Here is a 24744-nt window from a genome sequence, read left to right as displayed (position 1 = left end):
TAGCACCTTAAAACTCTACTTATCAGTAAAAATTTTGGCATTTTATCTTAAGGCTTTCCAGTTTAAAGACAGGCTCTATCTTTTGCATTTCGCATTTCAGAGCTGACTGATTACTGCAGAACACAGACTTTTCATGCTGATGGGAAGGTATCTGCAGGACAGCGGTGTTTGCGCCAGTCCAGTGTTTTTCTCTTTTCTCTTTATTCTTCTTATTGTTCAACTAGTTGGCTTCTTTCCCTGCTGTCTCAAAAATGCCAGGAGATAGAAGTTAAGATACCATGGTACTTCTGAGGCACTAAGCTGATCAAATGCTTTTCCTCTGTATCCTACTGAAAGCTACGAAGTGGAAAGGCAACAGAAGTTGGAAACCCATTTTACTGAAATGTTCTGATAAGTGTTGACATCTCATTGGGTATGTGTCTTGAAAGTCTGTGCAGAGGTGGTGGCTCTCGGGAGGTTGGAGAGATGAGAGGAAGAGCAGCTTCTCCTTGTGAAGAGTATATTGCTAGCATAGTTGACTCTGAGGGTTTAGGAGTTTAAGGTAGTGATACTGTTTTGTATTGGAAGACACCATGTAGTATTGTTCCACAGCTAAGTTTCAGATGTGCTGTTTTAACTTTTTTTTTCAAATCTATAATGATACTATTTTGTGACTCTTTTTTTCCCTGAAACAGAGTTTCCCATAGCCTAGGATAGCCTTAAACTGTGTAGCTGAGAATGAGCTTGAACTTTTAATTCTCTTGCTTCTACTTCTTCAGTGTTGGGATTACAGATGTAACCACCTACATCCAGTTTATACTGTGCTAGGAATCAGACCCAGGACTTTGTATATGTTAGACAATCACTCTGCCAGCTGAGCCACATCCACAGCCTCTATTCTGTATAAAACTTTTGAAGAATACTTACAAATGGTACATGAAGAAAAAAATCATTTGGGGGCTGGAGAGATGGCTCAGCACTGGCTGTTCTTGCTAGAGAACCTGAGTTCAATTCCCAGCAACCACAAGGTGGCTCCCAACCATCTGTAATAAGATCTGGCGCCCTCTTCTGGCATAGAGGCAGAACACTGTATACATAACAAATCTTAAAAAAAGGAAAAAATCATTTGAACAATTGTATTTTAAGATTTTTAAAGTTTTCAATAATTATATATATATATATATATATATATATATATATATATATATATATATACACAATAAAATATCATCAACTCACCCCATTTCCCTCTACTCTTAACTCCTTCCATGTCCAGCCCCAACATACATCCTAACTTTGTGTCTTTGTTTTGTTTTGTTTGTTTGTTTGTTTGTTTGTTAACTCACTCAGTTCACCTAGTACTGCTTGGGTACAAAGGTCACATCCTCCAAGAAGAATAATTCTTCCTCTCCCAGCAGCTGTCCATGCCAGTAGCTCCTGTTAGGGGTGGGGCCTGGAGCTCCATCATCTAGTTCCTTGTATGCTGGAAGGGTTTGATTTTCTTTTTTTATGAAGGTCTTGTTCAGGTAGCCACAGTTGCTATGAGTTCATGATTGTAACAGCCGTGCCCTGTCAAGAGGACAGCATTTCACAGCACCCCATCCTCTGGTTCCTAAATTCTCTCCATCTCCTCTTCCGTAATGTTTGCTGAGCCTTGATGGTGTTGGTGTTGATACAGATGTCTCATGTAGGGCTTAGCACTCAGTCTTTTGTTCTCAGCACTGTGAGCAGTTAAACATCTGCACTGACTGCTGACATTGCAGGAAGAAACCTCTCTCGTTGAGAGCAACTTGGGTCTGTCGGCACTGGGAACTGGGCCTACTTTAAGCATTTGGGCATTCAGAGTTTAATTTAGTTATTTGATGGGTAGAATTTTTATCTTTGGAAACAGGATCTCTCATAGCCAGAGCTGTCCTGTGGACCTCAGACTTGCTATGTAATTGATGTTGGCCTTAACGGCTCTTGATCTTGAGAGGCAGAGGCAGGTGGATTTCTGAGATGTAAGCTGGCCTGTTCTAAATGACTAGTTCTAGGCGAGCTAGGGCTGTACAGTAAGACTGTCTCAAAAACATCAAGATCTACTGGAACAAACAACCTCTTATCTCCTTCCTGCCTTTGGCTAGGCTTGTTCTAGCCATTTCTTCTCTGATTCTTAAACCTACCTTTTGTCATTTTATAACTCTTTAGGACTTCTTTTTCTCTCTATATGTTGAATCTTAAATTTATATTTTTAGTTCAAGTTGTTTATATTCAATTACATTGCATGCATGGATTTTCTATAGTGATGGCATTCAAAATTGTATTGAGTATAGGAACCCTCAGAGGTGCCTAAAAATTATTTCTTGAGATCTGTAAAATCAAAATTCTTTATAAGATAGAAACTTTTTTGCTCTTTTCACTCATTTTCTCTCATGACTATATAGTAGAGTTACCCAGAGACTATGTAAGGTAAATTATCATAACATATGCAGAAGCATATGTGAAAATCCTCCTAACATTAGCCAAACATCCTTAGAAAGATGAACAAAATACTTAAGAAAAAAAAGAAAAGCCAACACTTCACATTGATTTTGTTTGAAAAAATAGTTATTTTTCACCAAAAGTTTATTAATGTTTAGATGTAATACTTATAGATGTAGCCAATATAAACACAACTTTTTGAAGTTCTCAGTTTTTAATGGTATAAAGGAGTGATTCTGTGTGCATTTTTTGTTGTTGTAAATTTTATGTGTATGAGTGTTTAGCCTGCATGTGTATCTGTGTACCACTTCATACAGTGCTGGAGAAGACCAGAAAATGGTTTCAGATCCTTTAGAACTAGAGTTACTGACGTTGTGAGCCACTATGTGGGAAATGAACCCAGGTCTTCTGCAAGCCATTGATCTTAATGGCTGAGTCACACCTTTGTAGCCCCTACCCCCCACTCCACATTCTTGTGCCACACACACTAGTATGAGTTTGTATGTGTGGGGCCTTCATCTGTTTAACTTTGAAGTCATCTTGGCCTGATGTGGGCCTAGTTGGAAGGTCATTTTGCTGTTCTGTAGGATCTTCAAACTACATTTTGTAGGTCAGGGACTGGAAAACTACAGCTTCTCCCCCAAATACACTTAACTACCTAATTCTACGTGGGAAATTTTATTGGAGGTTGTTGCTTGGCCTGTTATCTATGGCTGCTTTTATGTTGCAGTGGCAGAGTTGAAGAGTGGTGACAGGTTGTATGGTTCACAAAACCTAAAACATGTGTTTACTGTCTTCCCCTTTACAAATAAAGTGTTGCTACTGCAGGTATGTGCTATCTGGCTGTGACCACTAATGTCTTGACTTATGGTTATGTTATATTGGTATTCTATCTTATACTGTGCTCTGGAACCATAAAAAGATAGAGAGCTACACATTTTTTAAAATAGTATAAGGTGTACAAACAAAAAATACAATAGTATAGATAAATGACCCAGTCCTAATGGGTGTGTTCCTAAGTTTCTGTTTCTTCTACACTAATTAGCTCACCTATTTACATTTCCCATTCTTTCTTTGTCAGTATTAAACATTCCCTTCTCTAGATTTTCAACTAGCTATAGGGTTCAGTATTTTTTTTTAATCTTATTTTTATATTTAATGTTATTTTTGAAATAGGGTCTTGCTTGTCGCCAAGGATAAGCTTGAATTTCTGATCCTCCTGCTGAGAATCAAGCCCAGGGTAGCTTTATGCATGCCAAGCAAGTGCTCTGCCAGTTGAACCAAATTCCCTGCCCCTGAGAGTAATTGTTAGCAAAGTATTTCTCTTGTTTTTCATTTCCAGTGTGTTAACTCTGGAATGTGCTGTTTGTTTTGTTTTAATATGATCCAGCCTGTCAGTTCACTTATAATCATTGGTTTCTGGACCTAGTGAGATGGCTCAGTAGATAAAGGTGCTTGCTGCTAAGCCCAGCAACCTGAGTTTGATCCCTGGAACCCACATGATGGAAGGAGAGAACTGATTGCCACAAGTTGTCCTCTGACTGCTGTGACAAATGAGCAACCTCACACATACAAATAAATGTAACTTTTACATTCTTTTAAATTGGTTTTTCTTAGTATTTTTATTGATTCATTCTTTCTGTCACCTTTAGTTTATTCGCCCTTCCTGAGTTCTATATTTTTATATCTTGATTATTGGAAATAGGGTATGAATTTGTCTTTGAGCATTGGCTTAGCTGAATCTCAATATGTTCTATTTAGTGCTTTATTATTTTCCTAATCTTGCGATTTTGGTATTTAAGGCAGTTTTATTTACTAGTTTGTCATTTATAATGACATTATTTTATGACCCAGAAAATTTTTTCATTATTTATACTGTTTGTAATTTGTCAATACTTTCTTTAGTGCATGTATTAAGTTTTAATGACTATTTCATGGGTGTTATCTTAAAGCTATTACCACTGTCAACTTTTTTTTCAATGTTTTTTTTCTTTTTTTAAAAATAATTTATTAAGAGTTACTTTATGTATATGGTGCTATATCTGCGTATACACTTGCATGCCAGAAGAGGGCATCAGATCCCATAATAGGTGGCTATGAGCCTCCTTGTGATTGCTGGGAATTGAACCCAGGTCCTCTACAGGAGCTGCCAGTGCTCTTAACCACTAAGCCATCTCTTCAGCCTCTGGTGTTTTGCTTTTGTTTTTTGTTTTGTTTTTACATTTGGTATATGTTTTGATACTGTGAGGTTTGATTTCTGAAAAATTTTATCTTTGCATAATTTTTCTTTTTTTATTAACATGAAATATCTTTCATTCATTATGTCTTTGTCCCTGTTTCTTTTTTCATGTGATACTACTACTGCTTTATTTACATTTTCTTAGGATTTCTTGGCAGTATATATTTTTTATACCCTTTTTCCTTCCATTTTTCTCCATTGTTTTGTTTTAGGAGTAGTTTTCATAATATACTTTAAATCTTATTTCAACAAATTTAAGAGGCTTTACCTTTAAATGAGTGAATTTTAACTTCATATATATGGTGATTACACTTATTTTTGGGACTTATTCTTCATATCTTATGCATTTTATGTTAATCACAATTTTGAGATTTTTTTATTTCATTTTTGTGTCTTTTGAGTAGATGAAATTTTCAGTTTTCTTTTTTCCCTTCTCTCTAATGGTTTGGGTGCTTACTGACATAATTAAGTATTTAAGTACATGTGTACAACAGCCAGAATTATCCAGTATTAATTACCTGTAAACCCAGATAGTCTGTACCCCTTCAAATTTATTTAGTAGCTTTAATTTTTTTTTTTGAGTTTTAAATTTTTTAAATTTAATGTATATGGTATATCTGTACACCATGTGCATGTCTAATGCCTACGGAGGCCAGAAGAGGGCACCCTGTTTTCTGGGTGTTAGAGACAGTTGTGAACTGTCATGTGGGTGCTGGGAATTGAACCTGGTCCTCTGGAAGAGCAGTCAGTGCTCATAACCACTGAGCCATATCTCCAGCCTGATGTCTTTACTTGTTTTTAATGATGTCTTGAAGTATAAAAAGTAGAATATACCCTCTCAGGCCTTTTTTTCAGCCAGTCTTTGTTATTGATTCAAATTATGGCATTTATTTGAATGAGGTAGTGTATATAGTACAGATACTGCTCTGCATGCCTGGTCACATTTTACTTAGAGTTCTCACACATGTCTTTAGTGGTTACTAAGAACATTGTATGTTAAATTACTCTCAGATTCCTTGTTGCTTTTTACATAAATCACACCTTGGTTAGGTTATTGTCACAGTGTATTTATGTATTATTGTGAGTGTGCACCTGTGGAAGAGTTATGTGGGGCACACGTGCCACTGAACGCATTTGGAGGTCAGAGGACTTTTTTCTTCCACCTTCGTGTGGATTCTGAGGATGGAACTCAGGTTGCCCACAAACTCTTTTTACCAGCTGAGCCACTTCACTGGCCCTCAGAGGGTTTTGCTTTTCACTAATATTCTAAGTATTAATAAACTCTGTATTCTTGGAGCAGGAGCTTACTTTACAGTTCACAGTTGGTGTCAGATAGCATGCTGAGTGCGGCACTAAGCACATAAAAACCAAATTACAGGATTTTTTTAATGTTGCCTGTAATTTCTAGTTAAATATGCTTTATCTTCCTCTTATTTTGGAGGCACTTTAGAATATTCTGATACTTTGGACTCATGATTTTTTTTTTGTTTTTGTTTATGTGCATGTGCAGAGGTCAGATGACATCTTGTGGGAGTTGGTCTTTTTTTTTTTTCCACCATGTGAGTTTTACTTATTGAGCATAGGTTGTCACACTTAGTATCAAGCTTTTTTACTTGCTTGGCCACCTTGACAGCCATAAAATGTACTTTAAATCACTAATCTTTCCTTATTACTGTGGGATGCACAAAGGAATATACATCATTATTACCTATTGGGATCATTATGTTAGGAGAGAAAAATTAATACATAAATTAGACCAAGAAAATACTTTGCCCAAATTATTTAAAGGCTTGTCAGTAAGCATCAAAAATGAAAAGATGGGCCTGGAGAGATGGCTCAATAGTTAGGAGCATGCACATGGTGCTCCTCCAAACATGCAGGCAGACACCAAACATACACAATAGAAATATTCCTTTAAAGGATGAAAACGGTGGGGCCAGTGAGAACCACATGTTTGGTCCCCATGATCCACACAGTGGACGGTGGTACCTGACACTGAAAGTTGGCCTCTGGCCCAACAGGTGTACACACACACACACACACACACACACACACACACACACACACACTGTCTTAGTCAGGGTTTCTAGTGCTGTGATGAAACACTATGACCAAAAGCAACTTGGGGAGAAAAAGAGTTTATTTCACTCAGTTTCATATCCTTGAAAGCAGTGGGGGCCTGGATGCAGGAGCTGATGCAGAAGCCATGGAGGAGTGCTGCTTACTGGCTTGCTCCTCATGGCTTGCTCAGCCTGCTTTCTTTTTTCTTTTTTCTTTTTTTTTTTTTTTTTTTTTTGGTTTTTTGAGACAGGGTTTCTCTGTGTAGCTTTGCGCCTTTCCTGGATCTCGCTCTCTAGACCAGACTGGCCTTGAACTCACAAAGATCCGCCTGCCTCTGCCTCCCGAGTGCTGGGATTAAAGGCGTGAGCCACCACCGCTTGGCTCAGCCTGCTTTCTTATAGCACCCAGGACCACCAGCCCAGGGATGGTACCACCCACCATGAGCTAGGCCCTCCCCCATTGATCACTAATTAAGAAAATGCCCCAAAGGCTTGCCTAGAGCCTGATCTTACAGAAGAGGCATTTATGTCAATGAGGCTCCCTCTGCTTTGATGAATAGCTTGTGCCAAGTTGATACACACTAAATAAATATAATTAATAATAATAAAGAATGAAAGCATTCCAAACAATAGAGTATTTGTTAGTTTTTCACTGTAATTTCTCTTGGTCTGCTTGAGTACTGTAAAAAGTAAAATCACCTTGGAAAAAAAGGGAGGCCATGGTTATGTATTAGAAAGTATTAGTGTGAGAGAAAATCAGTTAAACTCAGGAAGTCTTTACAGAAGGAAGATTAGTTTTGATTGTTGAGTGAAAGGCAGCCCTGGAGCTGATGGTGCAGGAGGAAGCTTGGTTGAATACGCTAACAGCACAGTGACCAGTCACCAGCCTCCGTCACAGCATCATTACAGTAGAAGCACCTGATAATAGCTCTTGTGCAGACCACAACAATAGCATCTATTTATTGAGTGGTTATAGTTTGCTGGGTGATTGACTAAGGCCATCTCTGCCTCTTAGAAGAGAAACAAACGAGATTTCTCAGTCAGACTAAGGATGACTGCTGCTCTAGAGTGCTTAAGCCTTTACCAGAATTTCCTCAAGTGTCCTCACCAGTATCAGAGTTTTATTTTGTTCTGTAGTGGGGTTGTATAGAATGGTGTGCTGGCTGTCTTAGTTAAGGTTTCCATTGCTGTGAAGAGACCATGACCATGACCACAGCAACTCTTATAAAGGAAAACGTTTCATTTTGGTGGCCTGCTTACAGTTTCAGAGGTTTAGTCCATTGTCATCATGTTGGGACATAATAGCGTGCAGGCAGATGTGTGCTGAAGAGGTAACTGAATGCTCTACATCTTGACCAGAAGACACCAAGAAGTTGTCTGTCTCACTAGGCATGACTTTAGCATATATAAAACCTCAAAGCCCTCCTCCACAGTGACACATTCCCTCTAACATACTTCCATATATACTCCCAACAAGGCCACACCTCTTAATAGTGCCACTCCCTTTGGGGGCCATTGTCTTTCAAACCACCATACCAGCCATTACAAAACAGCCAGTATTTAAACAAGCATGTGTTCTGTGCTTTGTAATGACTAAAGCCTTTGATACTGGGCTGGGTGTCTTACAGAGGAGACAGCAGGTTCATTGGGGCTGGAGTTAAAGTCCAGACACAGTGCCCATTGTGGTTTCAGAGATGAGGTCTATTTTTGCAATTTTAAGGTATTTCCATCGGTTCATTTACAGATATTCTTGCTGATTGGAGTCACCTATCAGTTTCCAGTCACTCATGTACCAGACAAGTATTTTCTTAGATTTGTCTAAGGTACTGCCAGGTGATTCCTCACAGGGAATCACCTGCATTGGGTCCATCCTGTCACCTGCATTGCTTCCTATTCTGAGCTTGTCCTTTGCTTAGATATATTCACCAGTGGAAAATTGTTAACTTAACCCTTTTGTGTGGAAATGAAGGCTTTTCCACCTGTATCTTGTAAGTACTTAAGTAGAGATCAAGCCCGACATGGTTGTACCCCTTTGTAACCCCATCACTTAGGAGGATGGCGCTGGAGGATTGCAAGTTTCAGGCCAGCCTGAGTTATATAATGAATTTTTGGAGCACTCAGGTTACATAGTGAACTCAGGTCTCAAATGATAAAGTAGAAACCAAGCAGAGGTACTGGAGAGATGGCTCAGTGGTTAAGAGGCTGACTGCTCATCTGGAGGACCTGGGTTAGATTCTCTGCACCCAGGTGGTGGCTCACAACTGTCTGTAACTACAGTCCTCAGGGATCTGACGCCTTATGGCCTCCACTGGCTCTGTACACATGTTGTGCACAGATACACATGCAGGCAGAACACCAGTACATACAAAAATACTTATTTTTTTTAAAAAATTAAGGATATAAAAACAGAGTAGAGCAAGAACAGTTAGTAGAGAATTAAAGATTCCTTTAGGACAGTGGTCCTCAACCTTCCTAATTCTGCAACCCTTTCACTACTGTTAAGATCATAATGTAAATATCTAATATGACGCACAGGTTGAGAACCACTGTTTTAGGACATCAGTCAATTTGCCCCACTTGTTCTTTTGGTCCATAGTTAAATAACATGTGTTTACTCTCTGGCCAGAGTGTAATATGATAAAGAGACAATGAGCGCCAGGCTGTGGTGGCACATACCTTTAATCCCAGTAGTCAGGAGGCAGAGGCAGGTGGATCTCTGTGAGTTCTAGGCCAGCCTGGTCTACAGAGTGAGTTCCAGGAAAGGCTCCAAAACTATACAGAGAACCCCTGTCTCAAAAAACCAAAAGAGAGAGAGAAGGAGCATGAGTGTCATCCTGGTCAAGAGCATCCACCCTTGTAGACACTTGAGTAGCTTGTCAGGAGAAGTTAAGTTTGACTCCAGGCAGTAGCCTCTCTTTAGAAACTCGAGCCTCTGAGTGAGGATGTTCTGACACTTAAAGCTTCTGTTGAGGTCATTTGCATAGTGCCTTTGAGTTTGAAGGTAAGGTATCCCTCACTGGCTAATCTTTTCCACCTCTGTTCTTTTGTTGGAATTAGTGCCAGAACAGATAAAGCCCAGTGTAAGCCAGCCTCAGCCTGCCAACTCTGATAACGGCACTTCCACAGCAACCAGCACTAATAATAATGCCAAGCGAGCTACAGCCAGCAATCAGCAGCCGCCGCCGCAGCAGCAACAGCAGCAGCAGGAGCAGCAGCAGCAGCAGCAGCAGCAGCAGCCACAGGCCTTGCCTCGGTATCCTCGTGAAGTACCTCCACGATTTCGCCACCAGGAACACAAACAGCTTCTAAAGAGGGGTCAGCATTTTCCTGTCATAGCAGCAAACCTGGGATCTGCTGTTAAGGTGTTAAACAGCCAATCAGAAAGCAGTGCTGTAACAAATCAGCAGCCACAAAATAACGGAGAGGTGCAGAACAGCAAAAACCAGTCAGGTGAGAAAAGACATTTCTTACAGGACTCATTGGCATTGTAGTAACATTTTTATAACCTATAGTTTTTCAGTGGTATGTTTTGTGTGGCAAGAGCTCTAGAGCTGGGCTTTAAGAATCCTGAATAGGGAGCTCAAGGGGAGAATCCTTTACCGTCAGTTACATACTTATCTTACTTAGAAGTGAATGTTGTGCTTGCTTTCATCTTCTGTCAGGTCCCATATTTAATAAGTTTGTAGTTAAAATCAAGCCCTCCCCACTCCTTGTGTTCTGCATTATGTACATTTCCTCTTCAGCACCCTTTACAGGGTAGCTATTATCTTTATCCCTGACTATCCCTGGTAACTACTCACTTGCTGCCTAGATGCTCTTTTATGTATATGTACCAAACACTACTCTATGTGTTAAGATATATTACGTTACTTCACAGCTAGCAAGAGAGCTGTGCTCAGAACCACCATGGTGCTCTCTGACAATACATTGGATGTAATAGGAAAGGAAAAGGAAGACATTTCTAATCCAGGTCTCTAGAGCAGCACATTATTAGAAGGACACATATTGTCATCCTGACTAAGACTTACTTCATGTGTCCCCAAACCACTTATTACCTGTGTCATATTGGTCAAGAATAATTCATGAGATCTTCTCATGGGTTGTTTTATTTTGAGACAGAGTCTCACCTTGGAACTCTAGCTAGCCTTGGACTCTGAGAAATTCATTGCCTCTGCCTCCCAAGTGCTAAGAATAAAGGTGTATACCTCCATACCTGTCAGGGACTTTATTTCTTAATCTATAGTATAGACACTAGTACCCAACCTTATAAGGGTGCTTTAAAGTCTAAATTGTATATGAGACATTAAAGCAGTCAGCTCAGTGCCTCATATTTAAATGCTGAATAAATCATCTTATCTCTATGTCTTAGGGTTTCTGTTGCTGCAATGAAACACCATGACCAAAAAGCAAGCTTGGGAGGGAAGGGTTTATTTGGTTTACATTTCCATGTCACTGTTCATCATTGAAGGAAGTCAGGACAGGAACTCAAACAGGGCAGGAACCTGGAGGCAGGAGCTGATGCAGAGGCCATGGACGGGTGCTGCTTACTGACTTGCTCTCCATGGTTTACTCAGCCTGCTTTCTTACAGAACCCAGGACCACTAACTAGCCCAGGGATGGCACCACCTAGCCACCGTGGTGATACACGCCTTTAATCCCAGAACTTGGAGACAGTCAGATCTCTGAGTTCAAGGCCAGCCTGGTCTACAAAGCAAGTTCTAGGCCAACCAGGGCTGTTACATAGAGAAGTCCTGTATCAAAAACAGGAAGAGAAAGAGGGGGGGAGAGAGAGAGAGAGAGAGAGAGAGAGAGAGAGAGAGAGAGAGAGAGAGAGAGAGAATGCTTTACAACTGGATCTTATGGAGACATTTTCTCAATTGTTCCTTCCTTTCAGATAATTCTAGCTTATTTCAAGTTGAAATAAGACTAGCTAGCCACCCTAATATTTATAGAAAGACCTACACTTTCAAAAACAGTTTAACATTGTATATAGGCCAGGTTGTAGGTAATTAAGAAGTTGAATTTCATTTGGGAAGCCAGGTTAGAAGAAAAGGTGTTGGTCTTTGGCATAAGCAATCTGTTGCTAAAGTCTTAGAGTATTCCTTATCCAACAAATGCCTGAGTATCTACTATGAGCCAGGTAAGGTGGTATGTGATAAACAGATAGTAAAGTGACATAGTGTATTCAGAAAAGTTTAGTATGCCTCTTCCATTTGGGAAAAGAAAGACCAAAGCTATTTTTAAAATGGAGGCAACAGAAATGTAAGAGTTGTGTATCTCAGAAGTAAGCGGGGAACTGGAAAGACGGTTCACTCAGGAAGTGCGTACTGTGCAAGCATGGGGACCCAGTTCAGACTTTCAGCATCCCTGTTAATACAGCCACATTTGTAGTCCCAGCACAGGGAAGACAGAGTAAGGGAGGATCCTCGGGACTTGCTGGCAAGCCAGTCTAGCCAAATTGGCCCAGTCCAGGCTTTGGGACAAACCTTGTCTGAAAAAATAAGATTGGAGACACCCGGCATCAGCCTCTGTGCTCCACATGCACACATACCCACACATACCCCATCATGTACATGTGTACAAAATGAGTATGGGTCAAGATAGCCAAGTTTTGTAGGTGCTCATTCTGATGAGAAGTTATCATGTGTGAGCATAGGAAAGAGCCTCTAAAGAAAGCGATGAAGAAGACCCCCCTACCTATTTTTTGAAGAGGTTGGCAAGCAGGGCACCACATTTATTTGGAGGCATTAAATCCTGAAGCCGTTAGGAAATGCAGACTGTGAAACTGAAACACTCCGAAGAACAAGATTGGCACTTTTGTCTTTAAAGATTTATTTAAAAATTTTTTTTAATACATGTGTACGTGTGCTCCTTCATGAGTATATATGTACCGTGTGTGTGCAGGAGCCCACAGAGGCCAGAAGAAGGTATTATATCTCCTGAAACGGGAGATCCAGGCAGCTGTGAGCTCCATATAGACGCTAGGAACTGAGCCTGGATCCCCTGCAAAAGCAGTAAGTGCTCTTAACCACTGAGCCAGCTTTCTAGCCCTGATACTTTTCGTCTTTAAAAGATAAATTGTGAATCTCCTCTTGCAAGCGTATTTCATATACTTACATTAATGTTTCTCTGTGTGTTCTGTTTAAGTGGTAGCTGAAACTTTAGCTATAAAACAGACCATGGGAAGTCAGTGAGCCAGAAAAGGCTCCTTATAAGAATCAGATCCTGCAGAGCTAATGACAGTGGGTGTGACGATCGTAGGACTGCTCCTGACAGGGTTGTGTTATGACTGTACACTAGTGAGGGTGCTTATTCTCATTTCACACATCAGGTAGTACCATACTTGTTTTACACATTAGGAAACAACCAACTTATTAGTGATGATACTGTATTGGACAGAATAAGTAGCGTGGTCAGTCACTCAGAGACACTCTAATTATGTAGATGACTACTACCAGAGGTTCAGAATTGTCTCTCTTTAGCCTTTTTAGGTTAGGGAGTAGATTTGGCATGAGGCAATACATGGAAATCCAAATATAATTTTCATAGTCAAAAGGAAAAGGATGCCTCTCTTATTCTGGTATATACTCTGGTGCAAAGAGTAAAAAGAATACTTTGATGAGATGGGCTAGCAGGTAAGGGTTTCTCTTCTCAAGCAACTCTGCACTTCCATTTTTGTTAGGACCTTGTGCAGGCTAAGCCCTGGCCTGTTATTATCTGATCTGGCCTCCAACAGTGCGATGGATGGGGGCTGGCAAGGTGGCTCATAAGGTAAAATCACTTGCTCTGCAAATCCTAATGACCCGAGTTCTCAATCTCGAGAACCCATGTAAACTTGATAGGAGAAAACTGACACTACAGAGTTGTCTGTCTCCTGACCTATGGCACATGGGTATGCACACTCACGTAATATACACAGTAGGAGTAGTAAACACACAAAGTTTCAGACTGCTTCTTTGCACTCGACTCCTATAGCCTGGACAGGTCCTGCTCTTGTCAGATAGCTGAGTTGGAAGACTAGTGGTGGTGATAACACTCAGCAAAGTGCTCTGATCTCCTTCTTCCACATGACCTAATCCATGCGGTACAAAGACTAGAACAGTGAGTGTCTGTCCTTTCAAGGCCAAGGGCTGATGGCCTTCTTAGTTGACTCACATTTTGTTTTGATTTGTCTGTCACACACATATGCACATGTTCATTATGGTCGAACCACTTGAAATTGAAATGGTGAGCTTCATGGCACTTCTTTGTTTAGCCCCCTGAGACTAAGGGTGGTCTCTTCTCCAGCTTTGACCCTGCCATTTATCACACCCCTGTCCACAGGCCTATTAACAATTCAGTACTATCTTCTAATAGTTGATGATCACATTTCTGCTAGGCATTTCAAGGTAACTTTGTTTGTTTATTCATGGTATAAAATATTTAAAAAGCATGTAAGACAATACTATATTGTTCAGGAATGAATTCAGATATAAAATGTAAAGGTTTTATTTGTCTATTGGCAAAATAGACTTGTGAAGTAGTGAAAGAATACAAGGCATCATCTTCTAGCACTCTAGTGTATTTATTAAGGTGGTGGTACAGAACATTCTTAAATTCTTCTTTATCAACTTACCTGTTGATATTTGAAACATCCTCTCCCTCCATCCCTCCCTCCCCCATTCCTTTTTTTTTCTCTTTTTCTTTTTTCTAGGAAGCTCAAAGACATTTAAGCTTTAATGATGAAATGAACAAGAATTGGAGGACGTTAGGATTCTGAAAGTGTTTGCAGATTGAAATGCATCCTGCCCCTTCGTTGGTCTCTTCCAAGATAGTGTGTGTAACTCGTGCTTCTAGCACTGGCTTGTCCTTCCTTTTGCCCGTCAGCACACTGGAGTCTCTACTTGCTCTGAATTCCCCTAAGCCTCTCTACCCCTGAGACTCTGAGGGAATTTTTGTCCTCCTATTTTTAGAGATCTTAAAGGAATGGCTGTGGTTACTGTCTTGTCATACACTGCTGTAGTTCTCTGTAACCTGCCTCTTGCTCACTAACTAGAGCCATTGGTACCAGGATGTCGGATGCAGACTATTAAAAATCTTAAAATGTGGGTTCTGTTTTGTTTTTGTTTTCAAAAGTCTCTTGTAAGTAGAGGTTGTTTGTTTTTACTTTTTTTCTAATCACGTCTTTCTTAAAAGCTTCTTTGCCCCTTGGCCTCTGTGTCATTGTCTAGCTCTTCTTTTCTTGTACCCTCTGCTCCTCTTGTGTATGTAGCAGTTTCTCTAACCAGTTCTAGTTCTCAAGTTTCACTCTTTTACTTGGCTTTGTTTCATGTTTCTCCATGTATGTCATGTCTTCCGGAATCTTCAGCTAATATTAGGTTCCTTTAAACTCAGTGTGTCCAAACTTGAACACATCCCTCTGCCTTATGGATGCCTCAGAAAAGTTGGCATCCAAAAGTTGGCCCACCATTCATTCAGGAACTTATCTAGAGTCATGGAAATCCTCTTGAATTCTCCCCTTTGTAACTCCTGACTCACTGGTTTACCATGCTGTGCTCATTTTGAACTTGTGGATTCCTGTTTCTTTTCTCCCCTTTTGACTGTCAGTTGCCTAGTGGAAGTATTCAACATCTGGTCAAGAGCAATATGCTTACAAATGCGTTCAGCAGCCTTTTCTGTACCTTCTGATTGACATGTTGTCTGTGACTGATTTCCATCTGCCTCAGCAGAATTGAATGGTTGTCATAGACCACCTTGCCCATGAAAATACTGCTCCTAGACCAATGGCCCAGAAGTAGGTACTCTGACCATTACTTACTGAATCATGATCAGCCCTGAGTACTAGTTACTTCTGAAGCTTCCTTCTGGTGAGACTTAAAGTGTTTGAGGTAAAAAGAAACATTGAAGTATTTGAAAGGAAAAAAAAAAATGATTGACTTTCCTTCAGCTTCAGTGCTTCTTAAGAGTATTATCATCTAACTGATGTCACCAGTTGTGGCTCTGCCCTATAGACCCTGTTTGCATAGGTATCCCCAGTGCACTGTTCACTCTTCTAGGTGTGGGTCAGCTAGCCCACTCTCCTAGAACAGTTTCTAAATGGGATGCTGATGGCATTGTTTGTTTGTTTTGTGGTTTCAAGACAGTTTCTCTGTGTAGCCTTGGCTGTCTTGGAACTCACTCTGTAGGCCAGTCTGGCCTCGAACTCACAGAGGATCCACCTGCCTCTGCCTCCCAAGTGCTGGGATTAAAGGTATGTGCCACCGTGCTCAGCTGGTGGTGATTTGGATTTCACTTCTTAGTAACGTATAGCACTACGTTATATGAAAACTTGTATTTTACATTTACTCAGTAATGCCCCTTTTCTCCCTATAATACAGGGGTTTACCACTCAATGTCCTTCACTATGTCTTGGGGGAAAGTCATGGTCATGTACTTAGATTAGAAGCCTGAATGTTTTTCCTCCACATTGCTTAGAGTAATGGACTTTGGCTTCCCTGTTCTACTGGACTTTCGAGTCTGATCAGCCTCTGACTCTGATTCCTGAGTTGCTATTTCCTTTCCCACCATTTCCCTCTCTACACTGTAGCATTTTCATAATCAAAAATACCTTGAGAGTCATCTGAGATAACCCACTTTAAAAACAATTTATCTTAGGATTTATTGAAAGTGTCAAGTATGTTACAGTTTTAAAATGGAGTTTTAGGTCATATCACTGAAGGTACTTCTCCCTATTTTCCTAACGTAAATAAGAAGACATAAAACAACAGTGCATCATTAGATCACCACAGACATCTCCAGGTAAGGTCAAGGCCAGAATTGAAAAACACTTCTAGTAGCATTAAAGGTGATGGAACTCCTTTGCAGGCGTCAGATGGCTGCTTACTACTTTGCATGCTCTATAAGAGATCCAATTAGTTATTTTATGGTTTCTTTCTTTTTTGGTGTGGGGTGGGAGTAGGAGGTTTAGACAAAGGGTCACTTCTGTGACCCAATGTGTCCTGGAACTCTCTATGCTCCTGCACCAGCCTGAGTGCTGGGATCACAGCTGCAGCATTGCTTCTACTGTTGGCTTTTCTTTTGAGACCAGGTACTTCCAGTTGTTCTGGAACTCACTGTATAGACCAAGTTAGCCTCAAACTCACAGAGATTCACCATGGCCAGCATGGTTCCTTTTCTTTAGTGAATAAAAAAATCCTCTTTACCAGTAACTTGTTTTCCTCCTTATTCTTAAAACTTTATTTGGTGGTTTTGATTTATTGTCTCATTAAAAACAAGCATTTTCCAAGTACTGAATATTCCTTTTCTCCTACAAATGTAAAACGTTGACCTTTGCTCTGTCTGGCATCTACTTGGTTCTGTTCTAAGTTGACTTGAGTTTTAGCTGTAGTACTTATATAGTCCTTCGGGACACTGCTGTTGTCTGTCCTGGGACCCTGTGTACTCCCTCTGTGTGATACTGGGGGGCAGCTCTTGTACTTGCTACACGTGATGTCTGAGTCACTTTAATCCTGTTAGACACTCTGGTTAAGCCAAGACACTCTGTGTCGTGCTGGGCGGCAGTGGTGCACGCCTTTAATTCCAGCACTCTGAAGGCAGAGCCAGGTGGATCTCTGTGAGTTCGAGGCCAGTCTGGTCTACAGAGCGAGATCCAGGACATGCACCAAAACTACACAGAGAAACTGGGAGGTGGGGGGAAGAGGGGGAAGCCCTGTGTCTTGCTACTTCATTTCATCCGAGGTTGAGTTTCTGTAGCAAGTTCTCTTCTATGGGCTGCAATAAAAGCTAATATAGGACTTTCAAGTATTTTTGTCACTAATTTTGTAAGTGATTATATGATTTTGAAGATGGAGATCTCTTTTCCCCATTGATATATATGAAAATAATTTTTTCTTGGTAATTTTTGACTGGATCTGTTGTATAAACAGGCTGGCCTCTGTCTAGCTCATTGTGCAGCTGAGGATGACCTTGAACTTCTGATCCTCCTTCCTCCACCACCACATCCCTCCACTGCTGGGATCATAGACTTGTATCACCATGCTATCCCAGTTTCTGCAGTGCTGGGGACTGAACCAGGGCTTTGTGTATGCTAGACAAGCACTCCGCCAACTAAACCGTGTCCATACGGTTGGTTTTTATGTTGGTCTTTTTGTGTCCTTATTTATCTTTGAGTTATAATTTATCAGAATTGAATGATAGAGTTGTTGACATGTATTCTTTTTTCATGTTGCAGTGGGAACACTTTGTGTATTTTCATGGTAAAACTCCAAGTCTATTCTCTTGTTTTCAGCGTGGGTAGTTTTGTTGTAGATGCCCAGTGTTTTTTTTCTTATTCCTGCCTGTGGAAGTGTCAATACATGCACGCCGGTTAATAGTAGCAGGGGCATATGCAGTGATCCAAGGTGGGGAATAGTAATGAAAACTGAGCTGCTCTAGATTTGGAGGGAAGGTTTGTATTTAAGAATGGGTGATGGTTTTGGTTTATTGTGCACGGGGAAGAATAAAGGCTAAGGCTTAGGTCTTAGCTAGTGGTTAAGAGGTCTTGCTGCTCTTCTCAAAGAACAAGTGTCTTCCCAACACCCAGGCTGCCTGGGACTCCAACTCTAGAGGACCCAGTGCCCTCCTCAAGCGCACACATGCATGCATGCACGCACACACGCATGCATGCATGCACGCACACACGCACACACACGGAGGGGATGACAGTCACACAAATACATAGACATGTAAATAAAAATATTTTTTTTAAAAATAGGAAAAATAGTGAGTTAAGGAAAATTAGTAAAGAAGTTTTGTGCTTCACCCCACATGTTTTCTAGAAGTAGGTATTATTGTAGGGTGTGAATATAATAGCTTACATTGTGTTTATAATAGTAAAGCAGAGACCTTACACTAGCTGTGATGTGTGCTGTCATTTTGTTCTTAATGAGAGTGATAGGATAAATGAAAACATGTTTGGGAGATAGAATGAAAGAATGATAATTGTGAGTTTGCATCATTAATAATGGTGGTGCCCTTCATTTCGTGCCTTATGTGGATCAGATACAATTAAAAGCACCTTTAATTGTTAATCATTTAATCCTTACAGCAATCATTTAAGATTAGCCTCTATTGTCTAGATGAGGAAACCAAGGCATACAGAGAGAAGGTCCTACCTGTGGTCTCACAGGCTGGATAAGTGGCACAATGTCTCTTGGTTTGTTTTTGGTTTGGTGGGTTTTTTGTTTGCTTGTTTTGTTTTGGAGAAAGGGTCCCTCTACATAGCATTGGTTATTCTGGAACTATGTAGAGTAGGCTGGCCTCAAACTCATACACATCCTCCTGCCTCTGCCTCCTAAGTGCTAGGGTTGAAGGCATGGTCCATTATGCTCAACCTTTAATGGAGTTCTCAACTGCTGACAGCAGTAACTAAATGCTTTGTGTAAGGTAGTTATGGTTAATCAAACAACCGAATTTATTAAAAAGTACCCTTTTTTGCTGGGTCTGGTAGCACATGCCTGTAATCTCAATATTCTTATGGCTAATGCTGAAAGACTGTTCACAAATTGAGACCAGCCTGGACTACACAGAGAGACCTCATCTCAACAAAGGACCAGGAATGAAGTTCAGTGATAAAATGCTTACCCAACATGAAAAGGGTTCGGCTCCTAGTGCTCCCTACCCTCAAATGAAAATAACATAACCTCATTTCACAGGTGGTTGTCCTCTACCCACTATGAAGAATCCAAGTTTGAGTCCTGTTGGTGGTGGTGTGCCGGTCACAGATTTCTAGCTACTTTGATTTATGGAAGGACTCTAAATTATCTTGTGTCTTAGGATTTCTGTTGCTGTGATGAAACCATGACCAAAAAGCAAATTGGGGAGGAAAGGGTTTATTTGACTTACACTTCCATATCACTATACATCATCAAAGGAATTTAGGACAGGAACTCAAACGGGCAGGAACCTGTAGGCAGGAGCCAATGCAGAGGCATGGAGGGGTGCTGCTTACTGACTTGCTCTCCATGGCTTACTCAGCCTACTTTCTTATAGAACCCAGGACCACCAGTCCAGGGATGACACCATCCACAGTAGGCTAGGCCCTCTCCCATCAATCATTAAGAAAATGCTCTACAGGTTTGCCTACAGCCTGATCTTATGGAGGCATTTTGTTGTTGTTGTTGTTTGTTTGTTGAGAAAGGGGTTATATGTAGACCAGCTGGCCTGAGTGTTGAGATTAAAGCTTGTACCACCATGCCTGGCCTGGAGGCGTTTTCTCAATTGAGGAGGTCTCCTCTCATGACTTAGCTTGTGTCAAGTTGACATAAAACTGTCCAGCACATCTTCCTTCTCTCATTCAGTTTCTATAAGTTTTCTAACTTCTGTCCTTTGGTTTCTCTACTGCAAAGTGAGGGCAATACTTGTGTTCTAGAATTGTCCCAAAGATTTGGTGCAGATGTTTGCAGAGCTGTTGCTATGTGATGCAGTATAGAATTATTTCTTCTCAGGGAGACTAGAAGACAAACTAAATGGACTGACTGCCTTTGGGGGTGGCAGAAGGACAGGCTTCTCCTGCATAGTCTAGACTTCCTCTGCGTCATAGAGATCTGCCTCTTGAGGATTTGCACCAAAGGTGTGACCACACCTAGTTTCTGATACTTTCTGAGAAAATAATTCTAAAAGGGAGCAGTAGTCTGCCCTTTGCAGTACTTTCTTGAATATGCTTACTGGTTATTTTACAGATCAATCATTAGTTGCTTTTCTTGCCATTCTTTTTTTTTTTTTTTTTTAATTTATTTATTATGTATACAATGTTCTGTCTGCACATATCCCTGCAGGCCAGAAGAGGGCACCAGATCTCATTACAGATGGTTTTGAGCCACCATGTGGTTGCTGGGAATTGAACTCAGGACCATTTGGAAGAACAAGCAGTGCTCTTAACCTCTGAGCCATCTCTCCAGCCCTTCTTGCCATTCTTTTTTTTTTTTTTTTTTTTTTTTGTTTGTTTGTTTGTTTTTTTGTTTTTTGAGACAGGGTTTCTCTGTGTAGCTTTGCGCCTTTCCTGGAACTCACTTGGTAGCCCAGGCTGGCCTCGAACTCACAAAGATCCACCTGGCTCTGCCTCCCGAGTGCTGGGATTAAAGGCGTGCGCCACCACCGCCCGGCGCTTCTTGCCATTCTTAACAACTCACCATTTGCTTCTTAGCCTTTGTGCCTTGAGAGAAAGTAGTAGAAGCAGACTCATTTTTCCATAGTAGTAAATCATACTATTAATGTGACTTTGATTTCTTTCTAGACTTGTAAGCTACCCCTCATGCAGATGTCTTAAGAAGCCATTGTTAAGATGCACTTCTACCCACCAGACCCTTAAACCAAGTGAGATAGACTGAGAAACTAGCAAAAACATATATCCACCCTGTCTGTAGAAAAAATAAATAAAAATAGATGATAGTTACATGGCAGTGCATCTAATACTTGGATTATGTGATTGGTTTCTTATGGCCTTCAGTATTAGCTTCTGAGTTACAGATAATAATTTGGTGATTTTCAACATACCAATTTTTTTCCCCTGTTGTCCCTTAGTAAACATAGTTATGAAAGTAGATTAGGAAATTTTTTTAAATTACTATTCTTGCTTGTATGTAACACTGTATTTGAATGTATATACTAGTAAAATAGAAATACAGTGCAAAGGCTTTGGGATTTTTACAAAATTGTTACAACATCCAAAGGAGTTTCGTAGAAAGCTATTTTAGGAAACTGAATCGTTTTGGGCTTCTTACTCCCTAGTCCATTTTCTCCCAAGTCAAGTCTCTGAGCCTGGATTGCCCTAATTCATCACTGCCACCCAGTCTTTCCTACTCCAAAATTCTTGATTTGTTGGGATTTTACCAGTTCATACGTTTAGCAGGTATTCCTTTGGGGCTTTCTGTTCCATGCAATACTGTAGGGTGTTGAATGAAGCAGCATAATTCTGCCTGTGAAGTTACTGACCATGGAGAGTTGGTGGCTGGAAGATAACCAGTACTTTAGCCATACTGCGGAGCATCTTGCTAATGCTAAGGAGCGACATGTATCTAATGGATCATCATTCTTCTCAGCCTACTAATATCATTTTGGAAATGGTTAACACTTTATAAATAGTTGTACTTCTCCTTTATTCTAGATATAAATCATAATACTTCAGGATCCCATTATGAAAATTGCCAGCGGGGACCTGTGTCTTCTACAAGTGACAGTAGCACAAGCTCTAAGAATGCTGTAAAGGACTTGTTGGAAAAAGAAGCATGGCCCTCGGCCCCTGGCAGTGATCCTGAGTTGGCTTCAGAATGTATGGATGCTGATTCTGCCTCCAGTTCTGAGTCAGAGAGAAACATCACTGTCATGGCTTCAGGGAACACAGGTGGTGAAAAAGATGGCCTTCGCAACAGCACTGGACTCGGTTCTCAAAGCAAGTTTGTGGTTGGTAGCAGCAGCAGCAATAATGTGGGTCACGGAAGTAGTACTGGGCCATGGGGCTTCCCCCATGGAGCCATAATAAGCACATGTCAGGTCTCTGTGGATGCTCCTGAAAGCAAATCAGAAAATAGTAACAATAGAATGAATGCTTGGGGCACTGTAAGTTCTTCATCAAATGGAGGGTTAAATCCAAGCACTTTGAATTCAGCTAGCAACCATGGTGCCTGGCCAGTATTAGAAAACAATGGACTTGCCCTAAAAGGGCCTGTAGGGAGTGGGAGTTCTGGCATCAATATTCAGTGTAGTACCATAGGCCAGCTGCCTAACAATCAGAGTATCAACTCTAAAGTCAGTGGCTCTTCTACCCATGGTACCTGGGGCAGCCTTCAGGAAACGTGTGAGCCTGAAGTAAGTGGTACACAGAAGGTTTCGTTCAGTGGTCAACCTCAGAATATCACCACTGAAACAACTGGACCAAATAACACTACTAACTTTATGACCTCTAGTTTACCAAACTCCGGTTCAGTACAGAATAATGAACTGCCTACTAGTAATCCAGGGGCCTGGCGTGTGAGCACAATGAATCATCCTCAGATACAGGCTCCGTCAGTTATGAATGGCACTTCCCTTTCTCACCTTAGCAATGGAGAGTCAAAAACTGGAGGCTCCTACGGTACTACATGGGGTGCCTATGGTTCTAATTACTCTGGAGACAAATGTGCAGGCCCTAACGGCCAAGCCAATGGTGACACTGTGAATGCAACTCTAATGCAGCCTGGCATAAATGGGCCTATAGGCACTAACTTTCAAGTTAACACAAATAAAGGGGGAGGCGCATGGGAGCCTGGGACAACAAATTCCCAGAGTTCACCCTGGGGAAGTGGAAATGGTGCGAATTCTGGAGGAAGTCGAAGAGGATGGGGAAGTCCTGCACAGAACACTGGCAGTAGTCTACCCAGTGTTGAGTGGAACAAACTGCCTAGCAATCAGCATTCCAATGACAGTGCAAATGGCAATGGTAAGAAGTTTACAAATGGATGGAAGTCTACTGAGGAAGAGGATCAGGGTTCTGCCACATCTCAGACAAGTGAGCAAAACAGTGTGTGGGCCAAAACAGGAGGCGCAGTGGAGAGTGATGGCAGTACAGAGAGCACTGGACGCCTTGAAGAGAAAGTAACTGGGGAAGGTCAGAGTAGAGACAGAAGAAAAATTGATCAGCACACATTACTCCAAAGCATTGTAAACAGAACTGACTTAGATCCACGTGTCCTGTCCAACTCCGGTTGGGGACAGACTCCTATTAAGCAGAATACTGCCTGGGATACAGAGACATCACCCAGAGGGGAAAGAAAGACTGACAATGGGACAGAGGCCTGGGGAAGCTCTGCAACACAGACTTTTAACTCAGGGGCATGTGTAGATAAGACTAGCCCTAATAGTAATGATACCTCATCTGTATCAGGGTGGGGCGATCCCAAACCTACTCTGAGGTGGGGAGATTCCAAAGGCTCAAACTGCCAGGGGGGGTGGGAAGATGATTCTGCTGCTACAGGAATGATCAAGAGCAATCAGTGGGGGAATTGCAAAGAAGAGAAGTCTGCATGGAATGATTCGCAAAAGAACAAACAGGGGTGGGGTGATGGACAAAAGTCAAGCCAAGGTTGGTCCATTTCTGCCGGTGATAATTGGGGAGAAACTTCCAGGAGTAATCATTGGGGTGAGGCTAATAAGAAATCCAGCTCAGGAGGTAGTGACAGTGACAGGTCCATTTCTGGTTGGAACGAACTTGGTAAAACTAGTTCTTTTACTTGGGGAAATAATATAAATCCAAATAATTCATCAGGATGGGATGAATCTTCTAAACCTAATTCTTCCCAGGGATGGGGAGATCCTCCAAAGTGTAATCAGTCTCTAGGTTGGGGAGATTCATCAAAACCAGTTAGTTCTCCAGATTGGAACAAGCAACAAGACATTGTTGGATCGTGGGGAATCCCACCAGCCACCGGCAAGCCTCCTGGTACAGGCTGGCTGGGAGGACCTATTCCAGCTCCGACAAAGGAGGAAGAACCCACAGGCTGGGAGGAGCCATCCCCAGAATCTATACGACGAAAAATGGAGATTGACGATGGAACTGCGGCTTGGGGTGATCCGAGCAAATACAACTACAAAAATGTGAACATGTGGAATAAAAACATCCCGGATGGCAGCGGCCGCCCCGACCAGCAAGCGCAGATGCATCGGCTGCTGCCGTCTGCAAATGCTGTCTCAAGCAAGGAGGCAAGCGGTGGCTCTGGTAAGCATCCTCTTTGGAGTCCAGTGGTGTTCTAGAAGCAAGCTTGTGCTGACACACTGTCATAGATTTATTTAACAGAGCACTTGTGCACATCAAGGCCTCAAGCTGTGCTCCAGGGGTCATGTTCACCAGGCAACAGCTCTATCTTACATACTCTGTTCTCTGTTAGGAGTGTAGAAGGGGTTAAGTGGCATTGTTACATACTTCTCTCAGTTATTCTGAGGCAAGGCTGAACTGTTTGGTTTTATTATTGAAATACAATAAAGCCAAATGACTGTAGATAATTGGTATTTGATGTT

At 41.3% G+C, this 24744-nt stretch overlaps 1 protein-coding gene across 8 annotated transcripts in view; it reads left to right on the top strand.

Annotated features, from left to right (window-relative positions):
• Tnrc6a (trinucleotide repeat containing adaptor 6A) overlaps window positions 1-24744 on the top strand; it is a 175429-nt gene that overhangs the window by 124032 nt on the left and 26653 nt on the right. For all 8 annotated transcript variants that reach the window (XM_052712383.1, XM_052712382.1, XM_052712381.1 and 5 more), the window contains 2 exons: window positions 9796-10188; window positions 21860-24445. In XM_052712383.1, coding sequence (XP_052568343.1) covers window positions 9796-10188; window positions 21860-24445 — 2979 coding nt within the window. The remainder of the gene's footprint in view (window positions 1-9795; window positions 10189-21859; window positions 24446-24744) is intronic.

Source organism: Peromyscus californicus, unplaced genomic scaffold (assembly GCF_007827085.1).
Source record: "Peromyscus californicus insignis strain IS unplaced genomic scaffold, ASM782708v3 Scaffold_4__1_contigs__length_199733344, whole genome shotgun sequence".
Classification (NCBI taxonomy): domain Eukaryota; kingdom Metazoa; phylum Chordata; class Mammalia; order Rodentia; family Cricetidae; genus Peromyscus; species Peromyscus californicus.
The sequence above is the reverse complement of the archived record's forward strand: the minus strand, read 5'-3'. Positions and strand labels throughout refer to the sequence as shown.